At 33.2% G+C, this 25,349-nt stretch overlaps 1 protein-coding gene and 1 long non-coding RNA gene across 2 annotated transcripts in view; both read left to right on the top strand.

Moving 5' to 3' along the window:
• The window catches only part of LOC149483098 (organic cation transporter protein-like), a 33,481-nt gene that overhangs the window by 2,230 nt on the left and 5,902 nt on the right, over positions 1-25,349 (top strand). The window contains exons 2-9 of the mRNA XM_089703174.1: positions 7,263-7,429; positions 10,738-10,897; positions 15,871-15,971; positions 19,786-19,934; positions 21,188-21,342; positions 22,246-22,416; positions 23,061-23,240; positions 23,735-23,852. Coding sequence (XP_089559300.1) covers positions 7,263-7,429; positions 10,738-10,897; positions 15,871-15,971; positions 19,786-19,934; positions 21,188-21,342; positions 22,246-22,416; positions 23,061-23,240; positions 23,735-23,852 — 1,201 coding nt within the window. The remainder of the gene's footprint in view (positions 1-7,262; positions 7,430-10,737; positions 10,898-15,870; positions 15,972-19,785; positions 19,935-21,187; positions 21,343-22,245; positions 22,417-23,060; positions 23,241-23,734; positions 23,853-25,349) is intronic.
• Positions 17,776-18,417, top strand: LOC149483099 (uncharacterized). Its single transcript, XR_016316618.1, has 2 exons — positions 17,776-17,929; positions 18,233-18,417. It is a non-coding gene; the product is annotated as an uncharacterized LOC149483099 (long non-coding RNA).

Genomic DNA, 25,349 nt, shown 5'->3' with positions numbered 1-25,349 from the left:
GTTTTATAATTTACTCCCACTGTTCAGGCATTATAGAGCAGGCTCCAAGGAGATGTTCGTTTGCAAAAATAGCGGACCTAAATCTGACTTCTGATATATATTGTATAGATCCCAGACATCCTATAGACAGCTGTTGCCAATCAGTTTTGTGGTCCCCCTCCCCCACCCCGGTAATTAAATATGGCATACAAAGAAAAAAATAAAAATTTCCAAAACATGCCGTGTGGGGTATCAAATGAAGGAGCTTATTGAGTAGATCACGAATATATAGCATACTATAACATTTCTTACACTTTCTCTAAGATTTTTTAGAAAATTTACGAAAATGCTCCATTATTGAGTTAACTTTAAACCACTATAGATTGAAAACTCATGAATATATTTTTTAAATTATTATTTTAAATAATTAACAATAGTCTATTGTTTACCAACAATAGTCTATTGTTTATTGTTTAAGTTAACTCAAAAATGGAGCATTTTCGTAAATTTTCTAAAAAATGTTAGAGAAAGTGTAAGAAAAATTTATAGTATGCTATATATTCGTGATCTACTCAATAAGCTCTTTCATTTGATTCCCCACACGGCATGTTTTGGAAATTTTTATTTTTTTCTTTGTATGCCATATTTAATTACCGGGGTGGGGAGAGGGGGACCACAAAGCTGGTTGGCAACATCTGTCTATAGGATGTCTGGGATCTATACACAATATATATCAGAAGTCAGATTTAGGTCCGCTATTTTTGCAAACGAAACTCCACTGAGAGTCCGGTCTATTAATTCAGCATGCTGATTCATTGTTTAAGACTTTTGATTATTGTACATCTGCATATTTTTTATTTTTTTAAGGAATACTTATTTTTTGTGTTACCTACTTGATTTTAATAATTATTACATCATATTAACCAATTCCATTAATTTTATACGATTGCCGATCGAAACTAAATCGGAAAGCGCTTGGAATGTATTTTACTTTTATTAAACCTAATATTTACAGGTATGATTCTTTAGGATCAGTAAATCGAATTATTTAGTAACAAAATTAAATAACTTTCATATAGTTATCGTCAATCGGGAATAAACAATAAAGTTTATTATAGAAACACAATTATTGAGTATAAATATTAAATATGTAGTAATGAGAGGTTATAATAATTAGCAAGGGTAATAGCTTCGATAGTGCTTATCGCCTAACTTCGCTTCCCGGCGTTAAGGCAAACGAAACAGTATGCGGTTCGATCAAAGAAGAAGAAAAAATATTTAAGATGTGTCGATCGTGACTTTTTGATTTGGTAACAATAGAGCACTACCTATCCGAAGAGAACAATATGATTCAATACTTTCCTTTGCGGATCTCCTCATTTCTGATTCGATCAAAGATCGAAGAAAAGATTCGATCAAAGAAACCCCGAGCATAGCCCTTTCCATAGCTCGTTGAGCGACGCGGAGCTTGTGCACAATGCCCGCGGTTAGGGACCACGTCTCAGATCCGTATGTCAACACTGGTAACACACACTGCTCGAAGACTTTCGTCTTAGTTCTTTCTAGAACTAAAGTCACCGACATAGCCCACCGTATTAGTACGTTGAAGTGGCGTTGGGCCGGGCATATAGCCCGCAGAACCGATGGCCGTTTGGGCAAAAAGGTTCTCGAATCATCGAATGGCGACCACGTACAGGACGTCGCAGTGTGGGACGGCCTTCAACGAGGTGGACAGACGACCTGATCAAAGTGGCGGGGAGCCGCTGGAGTCAGGCCGCTGGTGATCGGTCGTTATGGAAATCTTTGGGGGAGGCCTATGTCCTGCAGTGGACGTCTTAAAATTCTGGAACGGATACGGATACGGATACTTTCCTTTCACATAATAATAGGTGTGACTCTGAATCGTGTGATTTTTTTAATCACGTTATTTCATATGTAACAAATGTTAAATCGTTAAAAATAAGATTCACCATGTTGGTTGAAGAAATTGCACGCTCTTCGCGAAGTTTTTGACCACTACAAAAAAATCAATTATTATTTTCTTTTCCAAACGCTATTTTGTTAATGAACAAGACCATTCAATTAATTAAACACTTCGGTAAATCCATATTGAAAGAGTGACACATAGTTCCTAATGGTTCAAAGTATTAACAAATTCATTTCCTATTATAATGTTACTATCATTTTTAAAAGATAATATTTGCATTCATCATTGTTAGCAGGACAGAGTAATTAATAGTAACTACTAGCTTACCGCCCGCGGCTTCGCCCGCTTTGTCTAAAACCTAATAAATTATATATACTAAAACCTTCCTCTTGAATCACTCTATCTATTAAAAAAAACACATCAAAATATCAAATTTCAAAGATTTAAGCATACAAAGGGACATAGGGAAATAGGGACAGAGAAAGCGACTTTGTAATTGTTTTATACTATGTAGTGATATTGTAACTATTTACTAATTACAAACAACAATTAAAAAAATAACGTCACGACTAAGGTTGCACTAATTTTTAATCAATAATAGTCGAAATCCATACAGTATTGTAGAAATTGACGTACTCAGTACTTGAACTTATACGATGATAACAAATGCCATTACTAAAATTTTGCCAAAAAATACCTACAATGTTATTATGCATGAATATAAATATTTTGAAATATTAGAGACAATGTTCTCTACGACTAAATACGGAGCCAAATCTCCAAACTAGGTAGAACAGAGAGGGAGAGAAACTTCAAAATTCAAATAAACGGAGTCGTCAAAGAAATGACTAAGTATAAGGACGATAGTACGTGCAGTGAAGAGAAGAATATAATAATATATTTATTTATATATTATTGTGTATGTTTATAGTTAATTTAATTGCGATTCGTTGCGATATCTTCTGTCGTGGGCTTAACAAGTAAACAGCCGATAGCCACGTGCAAGTCTGAATAAGCTTTGGCGTGAAATATTGGGTCATTAACCAGTCTCACGCCGCGTTGTTTGTAAATATTTTCGTTTGACGTTTGTAGATTAGCGTTGCGCTTTTGGAGAACAACTTCTTTAAGGCGCGTTGAGAGTAAAATTTCAAGGTCACGTCATGGTAATACCGTCACGTCATGGAGTAATAAAGATAAGAAGCTACCAAAATCGACGATTTTGGTGTATCTTTGAATCTTGCCAAAGATGTTTCACTTCTGACGCGTGTGCTCTATTTTTTTATGGATATGCTATCTGTTATTTATCTAACAGGTTTAGAAAAAGATTAATAATTTTTTAGTCTGATAAAGTTGATGAGTCCTTGACAATCGATCACTATCAAGCGAATCTCGCTCAAATTAGATGAAGACTTCGGACACTGATTTTAATGGTAATGGATTTCCATAATATTCTAAATTATATTGCTCTCGGTATTTGACAACATTTTTTATACCTATCAAGAAATATATTGCCACAGATTATATTTTCTGAAGAATTTGAAAACAAGGTGTAGATTTGAACCGTCTTAACACATTACAATATTTTCATAATATTTTATTACGTTTTGCGATATTGCATTTGTATTATGCATTTTATATCTGTGACGTGTTACAGTGCCAAAGTATTTCTTCATGAAATTCACGACGTCATTTCTAGATAGTAAATATAGGAATTATTTTACTATCACAGACGTATTTATCGATCTATGTTTCCAAAGGGGTAAATAATTAATACATAATATAGCATTCTAGGTAGAAATAGTCCTGAAAACATTCCGATCTAATAGGAACTACAGCAAGGATCTCACCATTCTTTGTCTGTTGAAATATGGATACCACATGTTAAGATGATAACCATATGATAACATAATTTCTTCGCAAACGTAGCGTACAAATGTTTATTTCTCTATATCTAGCTAGAAACTATATAAACATTAAACACCCAATGAAAGAGCTTCGAATTGCAGATTTTTGTTACCTATCAAATAAAATATCAGTAGCATTTTAACCGCTTGCAAGTTATTACCACAAAGACTTATAAGCAATGTTCTCATGAAGTAAAATGAAAGGATTGTACACGTGTCGTTTACGAGTTTTGGATGCTCGCCAACAATGTCGCCCGTGCAAAAACGTCACTTTCTTTGTTTACACCGAGTTTTGTTTGAGATCCAATTTCTGATTATTTGATTGGACTTATCCGGATCAGTTTAAGAGCAAATTTTACAAAATATTACTTAAAGAAAATAACAATAATACCAATGTTTCATTTATTATAAGGCTAGATTGTAAACTTCACTAACTAACTATAACTAACTAACTAATGTAATTGTAAGGCATTGTAATAAAAACATAAAACAGTGTATTTGAATACTATAATATTATAAAGTATAAATTAATAATTAATTGAACTAGGCAGGTAACTGTTATTTATGTAGGTTTAGCGCCTAGGCTTGATGTTCACAAACAATACATTTTCATTCGTGAAGTTTATCAAATTACCAATAAACGTTATAATTTTCAGAACAACGTAGACTATAACTCACGTAATGTAAACAGAGCAAATAGACGAAACAATACTGTTTATGAAATATAAGCCGCCATTATACCGCCATTCATAGTGGTGGCCAGAATCAGAGGAAAACCTTTCTGTAACAACCGATAACGGAAGATTTGTACTTATATGAAGAAAATTGTTATTTGTAATAATTTCACTATTTCACGAATTCCTTTCTTCCTTTAAAATATACTACTATACTTATAGTTGCTATGTCTGAAAATAATATAATGAGGTAAACTTATGTAGTTACTAACTAACATAAAGATTTATTTTAGATAATTATAACTTAGATCATTAAGTAATGATCTAAGGATAATAATATTATATTACATGTAACATGCATATCATCTAATTTTAATAAAGATTCATTACTATCACACATTACTGGTATTGAAAACGAAAAATAAAAATGTTGTGTGGATTTATGAAACCACGGTAAAAGTGAAACTGTTCGAACTGTTCCGAACACTGCTTTGTGTAGCGCATGTCGCGTGACGGCTGCCGAGTAGGTATACCTACTCGGCAGCCGCGATACACGCGACATGCGCTACACAGACCAAAAAGTTTGAGACGATGTAATAAAAGTTTCACTTTAAAAATAATTTTGTTTTGAAGATGAAACCTCTATGCTAAAATTGTCAATTAAATCCTGGCTGTATACAAAAAAAAAGTATACATAAAAAAAAAAACTAAAGAAGAAGAAATTAACAAGTTCGAAATTCAAATCGTTGGCGGGGTAAATTTTAATGAAGTAGTTAGTTATTGATAAAATATTGTTATTTTTATAGTTTTTTACAAATGTGCAGCAGTGAATATGTGAGTGTAATATTATTTTATTTTTTTCAGATAACAATTAGTTAAGTACTATAAAAACAACAACATGTTTACATAATATTTTGTATGCCAATTACGACTACCTATTTTAATAACAGAACCAACTGCCAGAATTACAAATTTTTATGCTGTATCTGTAGGTATTATATGGTTCATATCATAGTTTATATTATGTTAATAAGTAGATGATATTATATTTAACTCTTTATGCCACAAGAATCGTCAACTATGGCAAATTTTTAGCATTTAATATTATTTTATTCAACAATAGTATTTTTTTATGTTTTTGTTCTATTTCTAAGACTGACTTGATATAAAATATGTACCCACTAATCGTATGTTTTTCACATGAAAACCGTACCTATTTTGCTGTGAAAAACATATACAATCTGTTATTTACAATCTTCGTTATAATGCTCTGTAATAAGCATTGCTATTGAGCTGAGTCATCGCCCTTAATATTATATTTACGATCAAAACAAACAATGCTTTACAATATAATATTATGACACGGCCATTAACACAACAAGGATTGAAAACTATCTTCGATCATATTTTTAGGGCGCTTCTAAAAAGAGATGCAAGGTGAATAGAAAGATTTACATAATACCTATGTATTATTATATAATAAATCTTTCTATTCTATAATATCATTACTTATTATAAGCACACGCTTATGACAAAAATACGACTATACATAGTTTGTATGTTTTATCTTATAATTAATGATGTGGATAAACGTATGTATTATTACATACGTCATATTATGTGCTACATATGACTTTGTAATAATTGCTAAATGGTTCATTAATTATTTTTGATTTTCATCAGTTAATTTTTATATGGTGTCTTAAAATATAGATCAGATAAATTATTGTTCACAACTTTGTAATAGTTTATTAGTTATTGAAAGGTTTAAAGATTAAAAATTATGAAAAAACAAACACATTGAAAATCTAATAAGTACGACAACGTCGGTTGTGATTTCTTTCTATTTCTATGGTAACAAATAAATTATGACTCTACGTAATTATTACAATATTACAATGTAGAGCGCAAATAAACTATTTTAAAGGAAAATTTACTCCAATGCCCTTTGGTCAATACAATGGACTTATATAAGTGCTAAATGAATGTTACATGCGCTAATCATGTAATGTAGTATTGTGTTCTTAATCTATACAATTTTACTGACAATTGTTTTCTTTTTAATTATAAATCGTGTATTTAAATGAGTGGAATTTTACGCTATACTGTTAGTTAGGATGATTTGTAACTTAAATTTTAAAATAGGTACCTAATAATTATTTGAATTCATCCCAAATTGCCATATACAGCTTTGTCTATAGCCTTTAATTACTAGGTAAAAAATTCATTTCTAATCATTTTAAGAAAGGAAATCTTTTTATAGCGGTAAATCTTTTTTTTTAAGTTAAATCGTAACAAACTTTTCCACACTTCCATAGATACTAGATAGTAATAAGGTTGAAAAGTTTGTTTCTTTGTTTGAATGCGCCATTTTCAGGAACTGAAAAACCGATTTCAAAAATTATGCATAAATACTAGTATTAATATATTATATTATCTTTGGTACAACTGTACTTACAAGCATTTGACAATTAGTACTTGTAAGCACTATACAGTAGTGTGAAGTCCCGTGTCCCCTGTATGTGGGGTCAGGGGCAGATGTTTTATACATATTATATCTGTTTCACTGATCCATTTTCTTTAGGGACAAGTAGGTGATCAGCCTTGTGTGTCCTGCCAGACCGAGACAATTTTTTTTTCTTAGTCTCCACTGGGAATCCAACCCAGGACCCCTCGGTTCTACGCACATGAGTCAACCACTGTACCAAGGAGGCGGTCGGTACTATCCAGCAATACACTAGCAAATATTATTGACTACCATATTATAATTTCAAACAGATGTCAGAACAAAGCACAGAGGGGTTCAACCTGGATGGTATTCTGAGTGAACTGGGCAGCTTCGGCAAGTACCAGCTGTTGCTGCTCATGCTGCTCGCCTTCAGGGACTCCTTCCTCATGATGTGCAACTTTAACTATGTGTTCACGGCCGCTGATGTGCCCTTTCGGTGAGTTTTCATTTGTTTTTATTATTATAATTGATTAAACTTGTTAATTGATTTAAGTGAATTCTTGGTGTAGTAAAATATGATGGATAACAATTAGTTTTAAGGAGGCAATACGACTTCAATTAAAATTATGTTTGGGATTGGTATACTGACAAAAAATGAATACTCTCTACGTGATTTTTATTGAAGTTTTGAATAGCTAGCGAATAAACTGAATGGCTGATCTATCAACCCACGGGCTCCATTTACACTACACTACTAAACCGATCGGGCTGAAATTCGGCATGCAGATAGCTACTGTGATGTAGGCATCCGCCAAAAAAGGATTTTGATAAATTCTACGCCGTTTTGACCACACAGCTGATGACAGTGACGAATTAAATTATCCTCGAATGACTTGAAATCTTATGATAACAAATGACTCATAAGTTTTCGCTTACAGCACAGGATGAACAAATCTTTTGTTTAATGCTAATATTAGAAATGCGTGAGTCAATTTGAAACGTTTCAGTGACCAGGCTGAAGGGATTTAAACGTTGATTTAAATAATGTGTTTGAGTAAATTTTCCCGTCTCCTTACAAGATAAATATGCGCGCGTAATCGACGACCTAAAATCTTTTGTAAAAAGATCAAATAAAACATAGACTTTTTATGAATTATCAAATAAATTTTGTTTTTGGTATAACAACAATATTTTATAAGTAAAGTATAACTTCACAACAAGTGAAAAAACATTAAAGGAAAATTCTTAATCCATAAAATGGAACATCTAAGTAATTTTACGATTATTTTTCTCCATTACAATCTTCAGGTTTAACGTGCGTTAAATTGTAAACTATCTGAATTATGTCATATTGTTTCAAAATGTATGTACAATGCAATTATTATTGAATTATTATCGTAACACGTGTTATAGGTACTTTCGTTAATTGTTAATTATTGAAGAATTGTATGTTTAAGTGTTTTTTCGTTTTAATATCTTTGAACGAGATCAGGATCGAGATGTGATAATGCTGTGTTTATAAAGAGGGTAGAAAATTCATAAGCATTGAACATTGCAACTTCAATGTCTCTTTTCATTTTTTTAATTCAAATGCTGTTGAAAATGGCGTTAATAATATATTTATCCAAACTTTAAATATCAAGATTCAAGACTTTTTTATAAATTTTAATGAAATACGATTAGTACGAAGGATACTATTGCTTAAATGTATAGAAAAGTATTACTTTTACGAAACTTTATGCAAAATATCTATAGAAAAACATAACACACATCTAACTAAACTTTTTGATCGATCTATACGAAAGCAGGAATCCTCGAAGGACCACTAGTAAAGATGCAAACTTATCACTTGTGCTGTCAAGTGCGGGTCACTCGCTGGGCTATCTTTGTTTATCTCTCTTTACGATTATGTCGTACTCGTGTTACTTGCATAAATTATGTACTAGCTGTTGCCCGCAGCTTCGCCCTAGTGGTCAAAATACTTTCATCTCCTATTTTATCCCCCTCCTTCTTTTTAGCTTGATGCCTACATCATACAGGCTACCTGCATGAAAATTTCAGCCCGATCGCGACAGAAGATTGGGCTATGCGTTGATAGTCCAGTTAGTCCATCAGTGTTTTATGTAGGTAGTAGGTACTATGCGTGCCAAATAAGAATAGGACTGTCAAGACGCCATATTGTTCAGTAATACGTGCTAACTTCATTACCAAAGCGTATGGTGTGCAAAAAAATCAATAAAGAAATTATATTCAGTTTAAATATTTAATGTACGCTTTGTTGGTATTTCTAATACATTTCACGCCAAATTTATTATGAATGAGTAGGATTTGAAAATAAAAGCACGTATATAAAAAAAAAACATATACATATATTATTTCAGTTTTTATCAATCGGATAATATTTCCTCTACACCACTTAACACAGCGTCATCGTCGTCGTATTCTGAATCTTCATTGCTGTCGCTGTCACTGCTATCTCCGCATTAACTATGAAAATGTTAACTTTTTATGAATACTGTTTCCATACCTGTATAATTAATTTATCCATAATCCATCAGTGAAATTCAATAAATAGTATTTTTTAATGAATATAACGATTATACAATAATTAAATATAATCATGAACATTAAAAAATAATTATGTATATGAAAATTCTTTTTCGCACATTTTTTGCTGGCAGTACTAATTTGACAGTTTTCGTGTGAAGTTGGCAGCAAGCGCGGTCCTATTCTTAGTTGGCACGCATAGTACCTATAACAGTCCCGCGCGGTTTCACTTGCTGACGAACCCGCGATGAAATCTAGTAAAAATTACTATAGCTGCTCATGTGCTATTCTGATGTATTTAATAATCTATGTAAGTATCAGTAAATTTTCATCCAAAGTTCCGTAGATACCTACTTTTTGAGCAAATTCGTTACAAACATACAAATCTTTCCTCTTTATAATAATAGTGTTACCATAGTGTTACAGATAGAAACACAGAACAGTTTTTACTGTTCTGTGGATAGAAACATGTGACATTTACATTCCAGGAGAAAACAGTTAATTTGCGTTAACAAAAATATTTGATTTTCGCAGAAAGTATGAGTTGATTCATGAATCTTTATAAAAACATTAATGGTTTTATCAAGCGTGGTTTATTGGCGATTTATTCAAAACATTCAATATTATTATAATAATATGTTATGCTGATTTTAACACAGTTTAAACTAAAAAAAAAATATTCGAAGGCACTTGATTAGATATTATATTTGATGTAAAAACTAGATAAAAAAGCATTCATTTATTACTAAACAAATGCATGAAACATGTTGGTGAAAGAAAACTATAAACAGTTCGCCCCGGCATCATTCATGTTACTAATTAAAATTATAATAGCAACTACTTACCTTTTTAGTTTACTACGTTGATAATTTTCAACAAACACTGCTTTATTACTCCGCCATTGTTTAAGCGTGGTATAATTTTGCTTCATACCCCCCTCTTAATCAAAATAATTGACCCAACTACCCTCACTTTGAATTACTTTTATTTTGTAATCTCATGTTTAATTGGCATTCAATTTCCCAAGAGGCCATGCAAGGAATCAAAAAATTCGTTTTATTCAAAACGCTTGAAGAAGATTGCTTACCCACTAATCACTATCACTTTATCTCATTATGTATAGGAATTTTATAATACAAACATTTAAACTCAAACTCAAACTCAAACATTCATTTATTCAATAAATAAACTTAAGTTTTAAGAAAATTTTAAGATAGGAAACTACATATCACTTCAACAACAGGCATTTTATTTCAGCTGCATCCAACCCTCGCTCGACAATACAACAGTATCGTGGATAGACTTTCCCACGCGAGATGGCGCCACATGTTACCATGGCAACGGGAGCGCCGGCGACACCTCGCGGGTGTTCTGTGAAAACATTGTGTACGAGAACTATAATAGTGTTGTTGCTGAGGTTTGTACATTTTATAGTACTAAGAGTTGTGAATAATTGTGGATTATTGTTAATGCTTAAATAAATTAATTTTAAATGGTATAGTAGATTTAATTTGATACTACTTAGATATTTCTTGAATGCAGACTTAAATAACTAAATAAAACTTACGGTGAATATTTTATGTAAATCATATTTATAAAATTGCAATATTCCTTGAGATAGTATTATATTATTATATTCTGTGCTTGAGATATCAATGAACTGGCATAGTTAAGTTACAAATGCTCTTATTTGAACTTACTGCATTTATTGTCCCAATCGGAGACCGGCTTGTTTTATTCGATGGAGTTTTCTTTGAAATGGACGACTGCTTTATTATCCATCCACTCGTAATCAAACACTTATTTTATCTCAGACAAAACCGCGAGCACCCACTTGTTAAAAATAAATATTCACTATATACCTTTCCCTTATTGCACGCGCACAATGTTAACAAATGTGACCCTATATTAGCATAAAGTAATGCGTACAATAATTATCATGTGATGCGGCCATTGTCAAGGTTTGCATGACAGAGCGAATTCTCACAAAGCCACGAGGTTTCAGCTTATGGTCAAAGTAATTGGTTTGACACTTTTTTTAGTTCAAGTGCAGATAATATTCTGATATTTTAAGTTGAAGAGTTTGTTTGTTTGAACGCGATTATGTCAGGAACCACGAGTCCGATTAGAATAATAATAATAGTTAAAAAAAACTAAAAAACACGCTTTTTATAGAAAACCGAACTAAAAAATAGAAAATTTTATCAAATTAGTGTATTGTCATCAGTCCTCAATAAATCTACAAAGTTTGAACGAAATCTGGCCGTTTAAAGTGGGTCAAAATCGCGCCCAAAGAAGTCGGTTACAAACATACAGGTGAAGCTAATATAAAGCGTGTAATTATAGAAAACCGAACTAAAAAATAGAAAATTTTATCAAATTAGTGTATTGTCATCGGTCCTCAATAAATCTACAAAGTTTGAACGAAATCTGGCCGTTTAAAGTGGGTCAAAATCGCGCCCAAAGAAGTCGGTTACAAACATACAGGTGAAGCTAATATAAAGCGTGTAATAATTATAGAAAACCGAACTAAAAAATAGAAAATTTTATCAAATTAGTGTATTGTCATCGGTCCTCAATAAATCAACAAAGTTTGAACGAAATCTGGCCGTTTAAAGTGGGTCAAAATCGCGCCCAAAGAAGTCGGTTACAAACAAACAAACATACAGGTGAAGCTAATATAAAGCGTGTAAAAATGATTTCACTGTTAGATAGCCCATTTATCGAGGAAGGCACTCTACGACCAATAGGACAGGGGCAATGCGGGTAAAACTGCGGGGCGTAGCTAGTAGTACTAGGCTCAAGTTCAATGGCAAGTGATTTGGAAAATCGTATGGGTCTATTTTTAGAGCTATTAACAAAATAGAATGGTGTAAAATTGCGTACGTTATTAGGTGATTTTCGTGTTATTGTTGAACTCGAATGTTTTTCTCGGTTAGCTTATTTAAAAACGAAGGTTTTCAATATGTAGCAAAGCTATTTGGTTGTTTATTTTTTTTAATTTCAACGCTTAAAATGCGTAGCAAATATCTGATTCTAAATACAAATTTTCATATTTTAAACTCACATTTTAAATAGGTAATAAATTATAGTCTAACTAGCTTTCCGCCCGCGGCTTCGCCCGCGCAGTCAAAGAAAAACCCGTATAGTTCCCGTTCCCGTGGGATTTCCGGGATAAAACCTATCCTATGTCTCGGGGTAAAAAGTACCCTATGTCCTTTCTCGGGTTAATCCTATATCGGTTCTGTAGTTAAGGCGTGATTGAGTAACAGACAGACAGAATTACTTTCGCATTTATAATATTGGTATGGATGAACAAATACCCAATATGATAGGTACCAACTTTGTTTCGTGTGAAGGAGATAAATATTGTTATCTAATGGCCATCAATGTTACAACATATTATGCAGTTTAACATAACAGCTGTTGTTATTATTATTTCATGTTCACGGTTTATACAAATGATTTATTATTTAATATATTTTAGATTATTTATTTACGTCACACTTATAAATTAAAATTCAAAGATTATGTGTGTATGTTTTAGGAAGGACTTTCATCGTTTTTAAATATATAAATTGACCATGTCCTCTATAAAACTGGTTCAAAACTATTTCCGTAACTACTGAATATTTACAAATACATACTAATATTATTGCAAATGCCCTCTGTTAGATGATTTTCGCGGCTAAACCACAACACTGATAGATATTAATAAAATTTGTAATGAAAAAAATTGCTATTTGCTGATGTTTAACTATAATATTAGTAAATGAGAATCTTTCATGCAAACTCCTTTAAAATTTAAATCGTAAAAACATGTTCAATTGGGCAGATTGGGCAGAACTAAAAAAATGAAAGGCTTCATCTTTAAAAAAAAGAATCATCAAAATTGGTTCATCTATTCGAAAGTAAACAAACCAAAAAAGCTAAGGTAGTGTCAAAATGATAACCTCCTTTTTTAAAGTCGGTTGAAAAGTTTTTTAATAAAGTACCGCCATCGTAAAATGTCAATTTTTAAATATTCCCGCCATTATGTCTGCTATGACTGTTAAGAATTACAAGCGTGATAAAAGTGATTTATGTATAGTTTATGTAAATATAACATTGAGATAATATTAATATGGAGTCGATACCGCCTACACCACTTATGTTCCACTCAACATACGTCATGTGGCGTAACTGCACTCAGTCGCTTGCTCGCTCATTGGCGCGAACGTCACGCTCATTTTTTATTTGTTTTAAAGTGAAACGCATCAAATATGCCTACGTGTGTGTTACGATATTGCACAAATAATACAAATAATACGGAAAAGTGCAAAGGAATAACTTTTCAATCAGTAAGTAATTAGATAATAATTTTTAAAACTTAGTTAGAACAAAATTTTTGGCGGGCGACATTTTGCGTCATTTGTCATAGATTAAAAATTTAAGATATGACATTGGGCATGAAATAAGTGTTGTTAGTAATATTTGCTGGCGTATATTTTTATAGTATAAAATAATAATTTTACATATTTAGAAAAGCATAGACTGGTTGTTAATTGAAAAAAGGTGAAATCATGAAATATGAAAATCAATTACTTAATCACCAATTTTTTTTTTGTTAATTGATTTTAATCAATTTTAATTGATATTGTATATAAGCTACTGACTTGAACGTATAATTGAATTATTATTTATTTATCTGCACTAATATTATAAAGAGGAAAAATTTTGTTTGTTTGTTGGATTGTAATAAATAGGCTCATAAACTATTGGACCGATTTTGATGAAATTTGGCACAGACAATCTTTAGACCCTGAGAAAAAACATAGGCTACTTTTTATTGCGAAATATGTACCACGGGCGAAGCCGGGGCGGACCGCTAGTTCAGAGATTAATATTTTTTCTATTCAAGGTTTCCATGTCTGGGTCGTGAAGAAAGAGAAAAATGGGTAAAATTTGTCCAAAACAACCGCAGTGAAGAAACCTGGTTACCATCCGATAGAACTAGCATCTGTTCATTGCATTTTCGCGATGAGGATAAATATACCACAAAAGCGGGAAGGCGTATTCTAAAGAAGTCTGCTGTTCCTTGTATTGATGTTAGTAATAATAATAAAATTTTACGGATTTGTATAACAAATAAAATATTATTTTAGCCATCACTAACATTATTATTATTATATTTATTTTAGCCGAAGGTGTGCTACAATAGTACTGGAACAATACAAGCAATTTCTGAGCCGGGAACATGTTCTGAGGATGATGAACTAAATACATATAAATAAACACAATTTTTACAGGGCTTTTATTTTTTTTCTAAAAAAGGCTCAATTTGTAAGGAATGAAACTTCCCATAGCCCATATTGAACCTCCTCATCCTATATTATATGCCAGATATTGTTAGCCCCGCGTAGTAAAGTCAGTTTATATCTAAAATAAATATTAAGTAAGTACAAAGATAATTTCAAGTCAACGTGCATGTAAGGAGTGGCACCCAATAAAATAGACAGAAAGAAACAAAGTGTCGCCTCTATAGCGGTGAGTCAGTGACATCGCATAATCTATGACTGTCTAGCCGTCATTCGCGCGCCCCGCGCCGCCATCTTGGCGCACAGATTTTGTTCGTGGTGTCTGCTCCATTATTAATATTATCTCAATGAAATATAACTTGATAAACAAACCGCGGGACATTATAACTTATTTTATATATTATTGATAAATTAATACACGATTATCTTACGTAATCAGATAATATAATGTTAACTATAATGTATGGAGTTTATTGTTCATTGAATTGAAAACAATACGATTGATTTAAATAAAATATATTTATGGGTAACTAGGTGTTATTATAAATGTTGATTTGTGTTCGAATGTAATTTTATTTAGAAGCCATTGTCAAGATTTAATAAAACATAAGTAGGTAAATAATTTAATTAAATACAGACTTTTTGTAAATTATAGTTTTGAGAACGTTAATTTGATCTTAAAATCCTACTAACAGTACAAATGCGAAAGTTATATTAGGTACTATTAATTAAAACTATAAAGATTCATCCAAATCCGTTCAGTAGGGTTATCGTGGAACAGTAACAAACATACATACATCATCACAAACTTTTGCCTTTGTATAAGCAGGGTAGTCTAGTAGATATACTAACATACAGAATATTTTATTAACTAACATTACGTAAAAGAGCATGTGTGCCGAGCACACGTGAAACTTCTTTTGACAAGATGCAAAGATACCAAAATCGTCGCGTTACTCCACGATTTAATGGCATTGCCATGACGCGACCTTAAAATTTTACTCTCAACGCGCCTAAAGAAGTTTCACTTCAATAATAATCGGTTTAACATTATGAAATATTTTAAATATTATGTATTGAATAATACTTCCAGTTCGACCTGGGCTGCCAGCCGTGGAAGGCGACGCTCATTGGCACGGTGCATAATCTTGGACTGGTGTTCTCTTTCATCCTGTCCGGCTTTATCTCGGATCGGTGAGTTTTGTATTACAGTTGAACCTGATGATTCTATGCTTCATTGTATGCCTCTTCTCATACTAAATATTGTTATTAAAAACTTGTTTATTAAAAAGTGTTAAGACGATACACAAAAAAAAATCCACTGCTTGGCGGGCGGAGTCTAATAGCTCGCTATCGCAAACGCGGGTGTGCGCGAAGTCATTCTTGAAAACTCGCCGCGCTGCCGCTGGCCGACTCGGGACAAACATGTATGGAGTCGTCATACAGTTATAATATTGTTATACATTTATTTAATTGTTGATTTATTGGTTTTATTTTCTTGCTTATAAACAAATAATCTTCTTTCCAACAACTACTTAGACATTATTAATAATTAGGTATTATTATTTCGTAATGTTTACTTTATTACAAAATAATACAGGTTATAAATAATCTTTAAAATAACAAAAAAATATTGTTACTCTGAAAAAATAAAATGGTACCTACTCAATAACGCGGACTACTGAATTGATTTAGATAGAATTTGATGCTGACGTAGATATTACATCATGCCCAGAAATGAAAGGTACTATTTCTGAAAGAAGTTATAAACCCTAATTCTTCAAGAGAGGAAGATATCGCTAATACAGTAAAACTGATGCGAAACTTTGGATGTTAATTTGTATATTTTTTTGTTAGTTGTTACTTAATCACGTCAAGACTACATTACCAATTTTGATAAAATATAGCTAATTGCCTGGATTTACACATAGGATACTTTTTATCCGAACTGAACACTTCTGTGGGATAAAACAGGATTCACGATATAACCTAATTCCACGCGGGCAAAGCCGCGGAGGAGTGACTGCAGCGCCATCTTCCGGGCCCAATTGTGTTTCCAGATCACCCAGGAACTCAATTTAATATACTTACACAAAATTTTTCGAAATGAAAACTCACATTACTATGTAAATATGAATATAAACCTGTTTTAGTACTAAGCAATTTCCCGCACAGGTGTAGTAAGTATAAATGAAATAAATATCAACATCAAATTCTTTATACAACATACTTATCTACCACCTACTAAGAAATGTAATTCTTGAAATTTTTTCGTATTTTTTTTAAATATAATACTACTCCAATGAGCTCCTGTTCCATATTACATCCACCATACTTCCACTAAGTTCACCATGATTTTTTATTTCTTTGCACTTTGTTGCTTTTTGCTAAAAATGAAATCATGCGATAAAACCAGTAGAGCGTTGATAACATACATTTTTGACTGAATAAAGGTACTTACGAAGGAGTGGGTTCACAATGTGAACAATCAGTGGCTTTATTTTCCTTCTGGATTCCGGATTTCTGAAAAGATTATCTATGCTATAAATGAAAAAATCTTACACATTCGTTATGTACTTAAAACAGGGGTACATATCAAACATCGTCTATAATACAATTATGTATCATCAAATTTAAAATAAAACCAACTTACTTCATTAATTTGTTCCAATTGTAAGCATTCTTTTTCCTCCAACCTTTATGTTTCTTCTTCTTATTTTCTTTATTGTCCCCATTTGTCTCATTTTGTCTTATCGTGTTGTCACCTTTTTTTACGATTGCGCGAGCGACACAAGTTCCCCGTGTGACGGCCGTAGCGGGAATGACTCGTGCAGCGATCGGGGTAGGAAGGTACAGGGCGGCTCTCGCTATATTGGCTGGTCGCGCGCTAATTTCAAGTATTTCTTGTTTATTTCAAAACACAGAACAGTTAAGTAGATAGAAGTGTGATGTGGGCGTGGCCCACGTGTCAATGATAAGTTTAGATCACCACTTGCTCTCAGTTGTGCGCAGAAAAATATTCGAGTCGGTTGTCAGCTGTCAAACCTTTTTTCCATATTTATTCATTAATTAGGACGTGTTGTTCGGTATAAAGAGTGCAAAAATGATAGCAGGCGAAATAATATCAGCAATGAAGGCATTTCATACCGTCGGTAAGTCTTATTTTAATTTATTTTAATTATATTTTATGTTATAACTTCGCTTGTCAAAATTTGTCTAAATTGTATACAAATATCTAGTCAAAATGAACCTTAATCCATAAGAAATTAGTACTATTATAGATTGGACAGCAAACAAGACTTTCTGGAATATTATTGCAATAAACAAACGAATGTCGCTTTAGTGATGCTTGTGGTGCATATCGACAGTATCGATACTTTAGAAAAGACAAACATTATAAATATTAAATTTTATTTTATTTTTCCTTAGCTATCATTTGTCTAATTTATTTATAGATTTCCCAAAGAGGCTAATTTAAAAGAGAAATGGATAAATGCAACGTGACGAGTTAACTGGATGCCGAACAGTACTAAGCGGTCTAACAAAGGCCACCGATACATCAAACCTACAGCAGTTCCAAGATTTAAAATAATGCATATTTTCTGTTTGTATTTTGTAAATATAGATTTATACTATTCTATTCCGTTTTTTATTTAATAATAATAATATAAAAAGACGTACTTAGTAGTAATAAACATACTCCAAAATGTGACGCATTATACTATACTCATATAAAAGAAAGAAAAAAAAATACACAAAAAATATTTATTTGTGAATTATCGATAACAAGGCTGACATCCCTCAGAGCATAGCATCAGATAAATATCAAGTTAATGTCATTAATGTTGAGTGACACAAATTTCAACCTTATCTCTATGTGTTGCGTTTCAAATTTATATCTATCGAAAACTAACGCCCTCTGTTGTGGAGTAGCTGAATGTTCTCGAATTTGGAATTTCTGTGCAATGAGAAACAAAACAGCTAATATACTTACCTAGGGATGTTATACTAAAATAAACCGTAACATGGTGCGTTAGGGTACATATTGAAATGCTGAATTTATAACCTAAGTCAGTTTTTACTCAAATTAAGCTGTCCAATCAAAGGCATAGTTTACTTGTAGTGTACTGTATAACTATCGGTTTAAATGTGTGGGTTTGGCGACACTGGTTTCCATATTAATTAGACATTACAGCACTTCTATATCAAAACCATCGCATATTTCAAAATTCTAAATCGGTAGGTATAGGTTGTATATTTTATAGTTAATATCCAAAAAGTCGTAACTTTACGTTTGTTATTTTGAAGATGCCAGAGATTAAAAAAAAATAACAATGAGAACTTTGTATTTTTTTTCTATCGAGAAAATATCATGGAATCATGTTTCTAAAACGGTAGACGTATTGTGTTACTATTGAACTTTCTTGTCAAGAATTTTCATCACGACAACTTTAATAATATAAAAATTACGAAGGTTTAAAAAGGGCCGTAAATGTTAGAAAAATTAATTCATCACCTTAAATTAATCTGTAAAACGCAGCGCATTGGTGCTAGGCCTCATTATGATATAAAAAAAATGTGTGCGTGTACTAGTGTACACACGTAAGAAGTGAAACTTCTTTATGACCTTATTTTTCAAAAAATAATTTACTATATGCAACTTTACAGAAATACGTCGAATCACGCGTGGTAGGGATAAGAAAAAGATGGCGCGTAACGGAAAAATGTCACGAACACTAAATTTTTTCTAACCCCGATAAAGAAGTTTCACTTCAATAATGAGTATTTATTACATTTTCAAAAATTGTATTTTTATTACTCTTTTCTTTAACTAATTTATTTCTTGTCAAATTGCATCACTACAATTAATTCATTACAACATGGAATACCTACCATGAATTTACAATTTACAATAATATACAATAATATAATTTACAATAATTGATACATATTTTGATGTTTAATGATATAATTTCAAATTGTTTTGTAGAATTTAATTTCTTTATAGATACGGTCGCAAAGTTATAATAGTAGCAACGCCACTAGTAGTAGGCGTGGCCGGGCTACTCAAATCGTTCGCGGCTGACTACTGGACGCTACTCGCGTTAGAGTTCCTAGAAACAGCATTAGGATATGGCAACGCGTCTATGGTGCTCTGTAAGTATAGATTACAATACATGTGACGTTATATACAGTACACATGGAATAATAGACAGTACCTACACGTCACAAAATATACAGTACACATAACACAATAGATAGTACACTGTACACTCAAAACTCAACATTAATTTATTCAACTAGACTTTGTTTAGATGCGCTTTTGAATTGTAAAAATACAGAAAAATAACAATTTGCCACCGATAGTACACACGACAGAATACACAGTACACATCACAGTATTACCATCCTACAGTATGGCGACGAATGTACTTGTGCAGAGAAACGGAGGGGAACTGGCGGGGGGTCGGGCGACGCGGGCCGCTTAATGCAATCACGCTGAGTTTGCATTAACTATCGCGAAAGGACGACGCAGTCGTATTTTTTGTGTAATAATTTTATTATACATAGGTACTTACATATTCTATTATGACGCGCAAAAACTGTTCCGTTTACGGATGTAAATCTACATTGAAATCCCAGAAGGAAACAATATTTCAGAAAGATTGTATTAATTGTATCTGTTGAATTAAAATCAAAGCTATGTATATGTTGTCCTCATTATTTTCTAATCAGATTGTACATCCCAATGCGAATGCATTACTTAGTTAAATGGTATAATATACAATTAAGAACATCCAAAAATAAAGTGTCCACGTAAATAATATTTAGCAGTGCAATTATATTTATGAACAAATAATTACATCAGATTTAATAATCGCAATTATTTTGAATGTAAGTACATATGAATAAATGATTTCATCATAATATTAATAATCAAAATTGTTTTATTTCCCATTTGTTGCAACCCTAGCGTATTTTCGTGTGGCAGCGTAAGTACCTACGCTGGCGGCGGCATCGCGCAACATCAAAGGCGATTCCTTACTGTAGGAAATAATATTGTAATACTGTGGTACACATAGAATAATAGATAGTAAACATGACAGAATTTGCAGTACACATAGAATAATACAGTTAACGTTACTGAACATACAGTACACACAGAGCAATAGACAGTACACATAATATATTACTGCAAATGTGACATATTGAATAAGGTTCACATATTGTGTATTAAATATGTGTGCGTTAGTGCTAATTTTATGTTAAATTTCTTAAATCTTTTTTGTCGGGCTGAACGTTGGTGCGAGTCAATGTGTAGGACATAAACTATAGACTATTATAGCAGTAGTGCTAACTTTAGCCCGACAAAGGGATAACTGTATCGTATGAAACTGCACGTGTTGCAGCGCTGGAGGCGGTGAGCCACTCGCGGCGCGTGGTGTTCGCGTGCCTGTCGGACACGCTGGCGAGCGCGGGCGGCGCGGGCTTCGGCCTGCTCGCCTGGCGCGTGCCCTACTGGCGGCACCTCATGCGCGCCATCTACGCGCCGCTGCTCGTTGTGGTATATACCTTATACAGGGTGTCTCACCATCGGTATACTAAGCGCGAAGGGACTTGTAGTCTTGCATACACTGATCACGTTAAAAATGCTTAAACAACAAAATTTTTTTGCGAAATTTTTCATAAAAATTCATATTATGCATTCATGCAGCCGGCATATATCGCTTCGCTAATGTGAGCATTTTTCTATGAAAACATAATCTTAAACGATAGCTCACGTGCGGGTGGCAAAGTTGGGCGGTTGCTTGTTAGGTAGGGGTACACAAAGAATTTTAAGAATTCGTCTATATGAAAAAAAATGGATCTGGAATTTTATAAGTATTTTTTACGTACTCAGCCTATGCAAAACTATAACCTCCATTGAGCTTAGAATACCGACGGTGGAACATCCTGTAGTGTTATAGGAAGGGATGTTTTGTGCCATTATGTACGCCTATCTGGAAGTCATGTGGGGTTACGGGGAGGGATTATTTGTGCCATTTTATATACAAAGATTTGTTTTTTTAAGTGAAACTTCTTTAGGCGCTTTCAAATTCAAATTCAAATTATTTATTTCTTTTTTTTACATTAGTTCTTAAACTAATTTGTGATTTGAACACTCCTAGTAAGCAAAAAGACAAGCTTTGAAAGTAAATTTTTAAGGTCATGACAATGTCCTTGTCCTGTCCTGTCCCGTCATGTTATGAAGTAAAGCGACGAATTTGGTATCTTTGAATCTTCTCAAAGAAATTGATATTTTGGTTTTATGGCATTCAAATGCTTTATAAATATTGTCTACACATAAAACGGGTTCGAGTCCCGCCTCGTGATCGATTTTTTTCTATTCTTTATAAATTTATACTTCTCAAAGAAGTTTCACTTCTGACACGTGTGACACACCTTACTACAATGGTAACACGTGCAGGTGGTGTACATATTCGCGGTGGACGAGGGCGTGCGGTGGCTGGTGGCCCGCGGGCGGCGCGCGGAGGCGGCCCGCGTGCTGCGCAAGGTGGCCAAGGTCAACCGCGTCACGCTCAGCGCGCGGGCGAGGGACACGCTCGCACGCATCGCCGACGGGGACGCGCCCGTGCAGGTGATCATGTGTATACGAGCCATTTTCCGGGAAAAGTTGCTCATGAAATGTCTGTGGAGGAAGGAAGGAAGGTGGACAGGACTCCATTTGAAGCCGAGTGTGCTGGCTGGCGGGCGGTGATCGTAGGCGGGGAAGGGATAGGTGAGCATGGACATCATGGATGGACAGAAGGACTTAATCACGTCGGGGTCACCACTGTGGAGGAATGAAGGTGGAATTCCTCCATCGTAAAAGGGAGGATCTTCGACCAGTCTACTCGACTGGCCGGCCGTGAAGGCCCCTATGGATGATGTTGAAAAGTTGTATATATAGCGAAAACATTTCGCTTGCACGATTCAGAGCGAGATGTCGCTACATGTCAAAGTCAGCAGATTTTTATTTTTTCAGCCGCTTTGCACTGAAATAAAGATAAATTAAGAAGTAAAACGCATACAAAAAATTAATTCTTTGTAAACAAAAAACCAAACCAAATTAAATGGGACCATTGGAAATTTCAGTTTCAAATAAAAAGAATCAACAAACAAAAAAATATAAAACCTTTTTTAGTCAGTTGGAAAGTGTTTTATTAATTATTTGACACCATTAAAATATATCGAAAAAAACATCACCAACACAACTAACCTCAAACTAAACCCTACCAACAGGACACAGAGGAACAGAGCGGTGTGCTAGCAGCGCTCCGTTCCCGCGCTCTGTGCGCTCGCGCCGCGCTGCTAGCGGCCAGCTTCGTGTGTTGTTCCTTCGTGTTCAGCGGAGCGATACTTAACTCCGTCACTATATCGAGTACTAAGTACCTCAACTTCTCCATTATGATGCTCGTGCAGGTGAGCCCCAATGTGCACTATTGTCGCCAATCACATATACATTTACTCATATCAATCATTCATTCTCCTACCGTACATACATAAACCCACCGTAACTTATACTCAACACTAAATTAACGCATATTAAAATATACTAGAATTATATACCTATTGCCTCTTATTACATTTACACTCATATAAATACAACAATTTATTTTATATTAACACCACCGACACCACACTTAAAAGTAAACTAATATACAAAATACATACATAGACACACCCTATCACTCTGACATTTATACTCACACTCACACATATACAATCTCACTCACACTCATTATTTCATTAATAATAGAAATTTATGCTATGCATTACGTTGTTACTTTTTAATTTTGTTGAATATCATAACTTTAATTACATTTAATTTTCCATCGAAATTGTTTAAATTTCCAGTTTCTACTCTATTAAACTGTATTTAAAGCCTACTTTTCAAAATAAATAACCTTTCTCAGGTACCTACTCGTCTAGTGACAGCGCTCACTTTGACGCGGTTTGGCCGCAAGCTCCCAATCTGCGTCGCGTACTGCTTCTGCGCTGTGTTCTTCATGGCCTCCGCTTTTGTGCCTAAATGTGAGTTTGTTCATGTAATTTTGTGTTATCTTGTGTGAAATGCTGTTGTTCAATTAATTATTATGTTAATAAAAGCAATTTTTAAAAATTCTCTAGAATAGAAAATCCCATCAAAAACATAAATGTAAAAATGGGAGCCAATTTCAATCGTCGACTTTGCCGAAAAATGAATTGAGATCTAATTGTGTGCCAAGTTCTGTAGTCAGTCCAGAAAATTTACAAAGATGATAATATTAACACATTAATATCCAAAGTAGAGATTTAATACGCAACTGTTAAATCTGCATTTATGAAATTTGAGGTGCTTGTTTATCTTGGGGTTCTCTTTATATGTAGCTAATTTGGTTTGTTAAGTTAAATTTTTTTTTTTTTTTTTTTAAACCATTTATTGATAGAAAAATAAACATACATTAAGCATACAGAAGAAACACCACATAAATCGACACGATTTGATCGTGGTGCACATGCATTCTAGACGCCAAACAAATACTAGACAGATAAATATAAATTTTGCTGCATTACATTTGAAAATTACATTAACATTATGAAATTACATTGAAAAATACATTAAGATGGCAAGTAAATTATACAACAGAAAAAATATGACGTACAATAGGGTACTTGTGAAAAAAATTATTTGCGATCACCTACTGTGCTGGCCGAGTCTTTATAAACGTGATATATAGTATGATTTTAATTGACGGTTAACATTTTTACAGTTTATTTTATTTTTAATGTTATTATCTAATTTGTTGATTAAACGTGGAATTATGTATGAGCATCTTCTTTCGCCATAGCGGTTATTGGCTCTGATAGTACATAATTTATTTTGTGTTACTTTTCGTGTGCCAAGGTTGTGAGATGTAACTTTTTCAGTAAATGTTTTATTAAAAAGTTGTTCTTTTAAGAGATGTACTTCTACTTTTTCAAAAATTGGTAACACATTGCAGTGCTTAAAAAGTTTGCTTATATCGTTTTCGTATTTCTTTTTTATTCTAGTTGGGACTATTTGTTTTAAGATGCGAATTTGGAGGTTGAGTATATTTTGTAAATATGTTTTATACGTTCTGCCATAGCTACTAAGGCCGTAGGATATAATCGAATCGACTAAAGTGTTGTATAGTAATAATTTTACCTTGTGTGTTAGTCTGTTCCCTATTGCATATATTTTAGCTGAGAATGCGCGGAGTTTGTCACATACGGCTTCAATTTGTTTGCCCCAGTTGAAATTATGATCTATGATTAGTCCCAAATATTTGTAATGATTCACAAGTTCGATCTGACTACAGTTAGAGCACGATAGTGAGCATTGGTTATGCAAGCATGAGTGACAATGGCAGATAAGCTGCGGCAACTCAACTTGTTTCATATATGGAGACTTGATGTACAATAATTTAGTTTTACTTGCATTGATGACTAATCCCGCATTATGACACCACTTAGATATATTGTTGAAGTCGTATTGCAGAAATTTAAGGGCTAAATTTGCATTCTCAT

The sequence above is a fragment of the Colias philodice genome, chromosome 14 (genome assembly GCF_061535455.1).
Source record: "Colias philodice isolate Cphi_HAF_F1 chromosome 14, ilColPhil1 Martin Lab GWU primary, whole genome shotgun sequence".
In the NCBI taxonomy this organism is placed as follows: Eukaryota; Metazoa; Arthropoda; class Insecta; order Lepidoptera; family Pieridae; genus Colias; species Colias philodice.
This window is presented reverse-complemented; position numbering and strand designations above follow the sequence as displayed.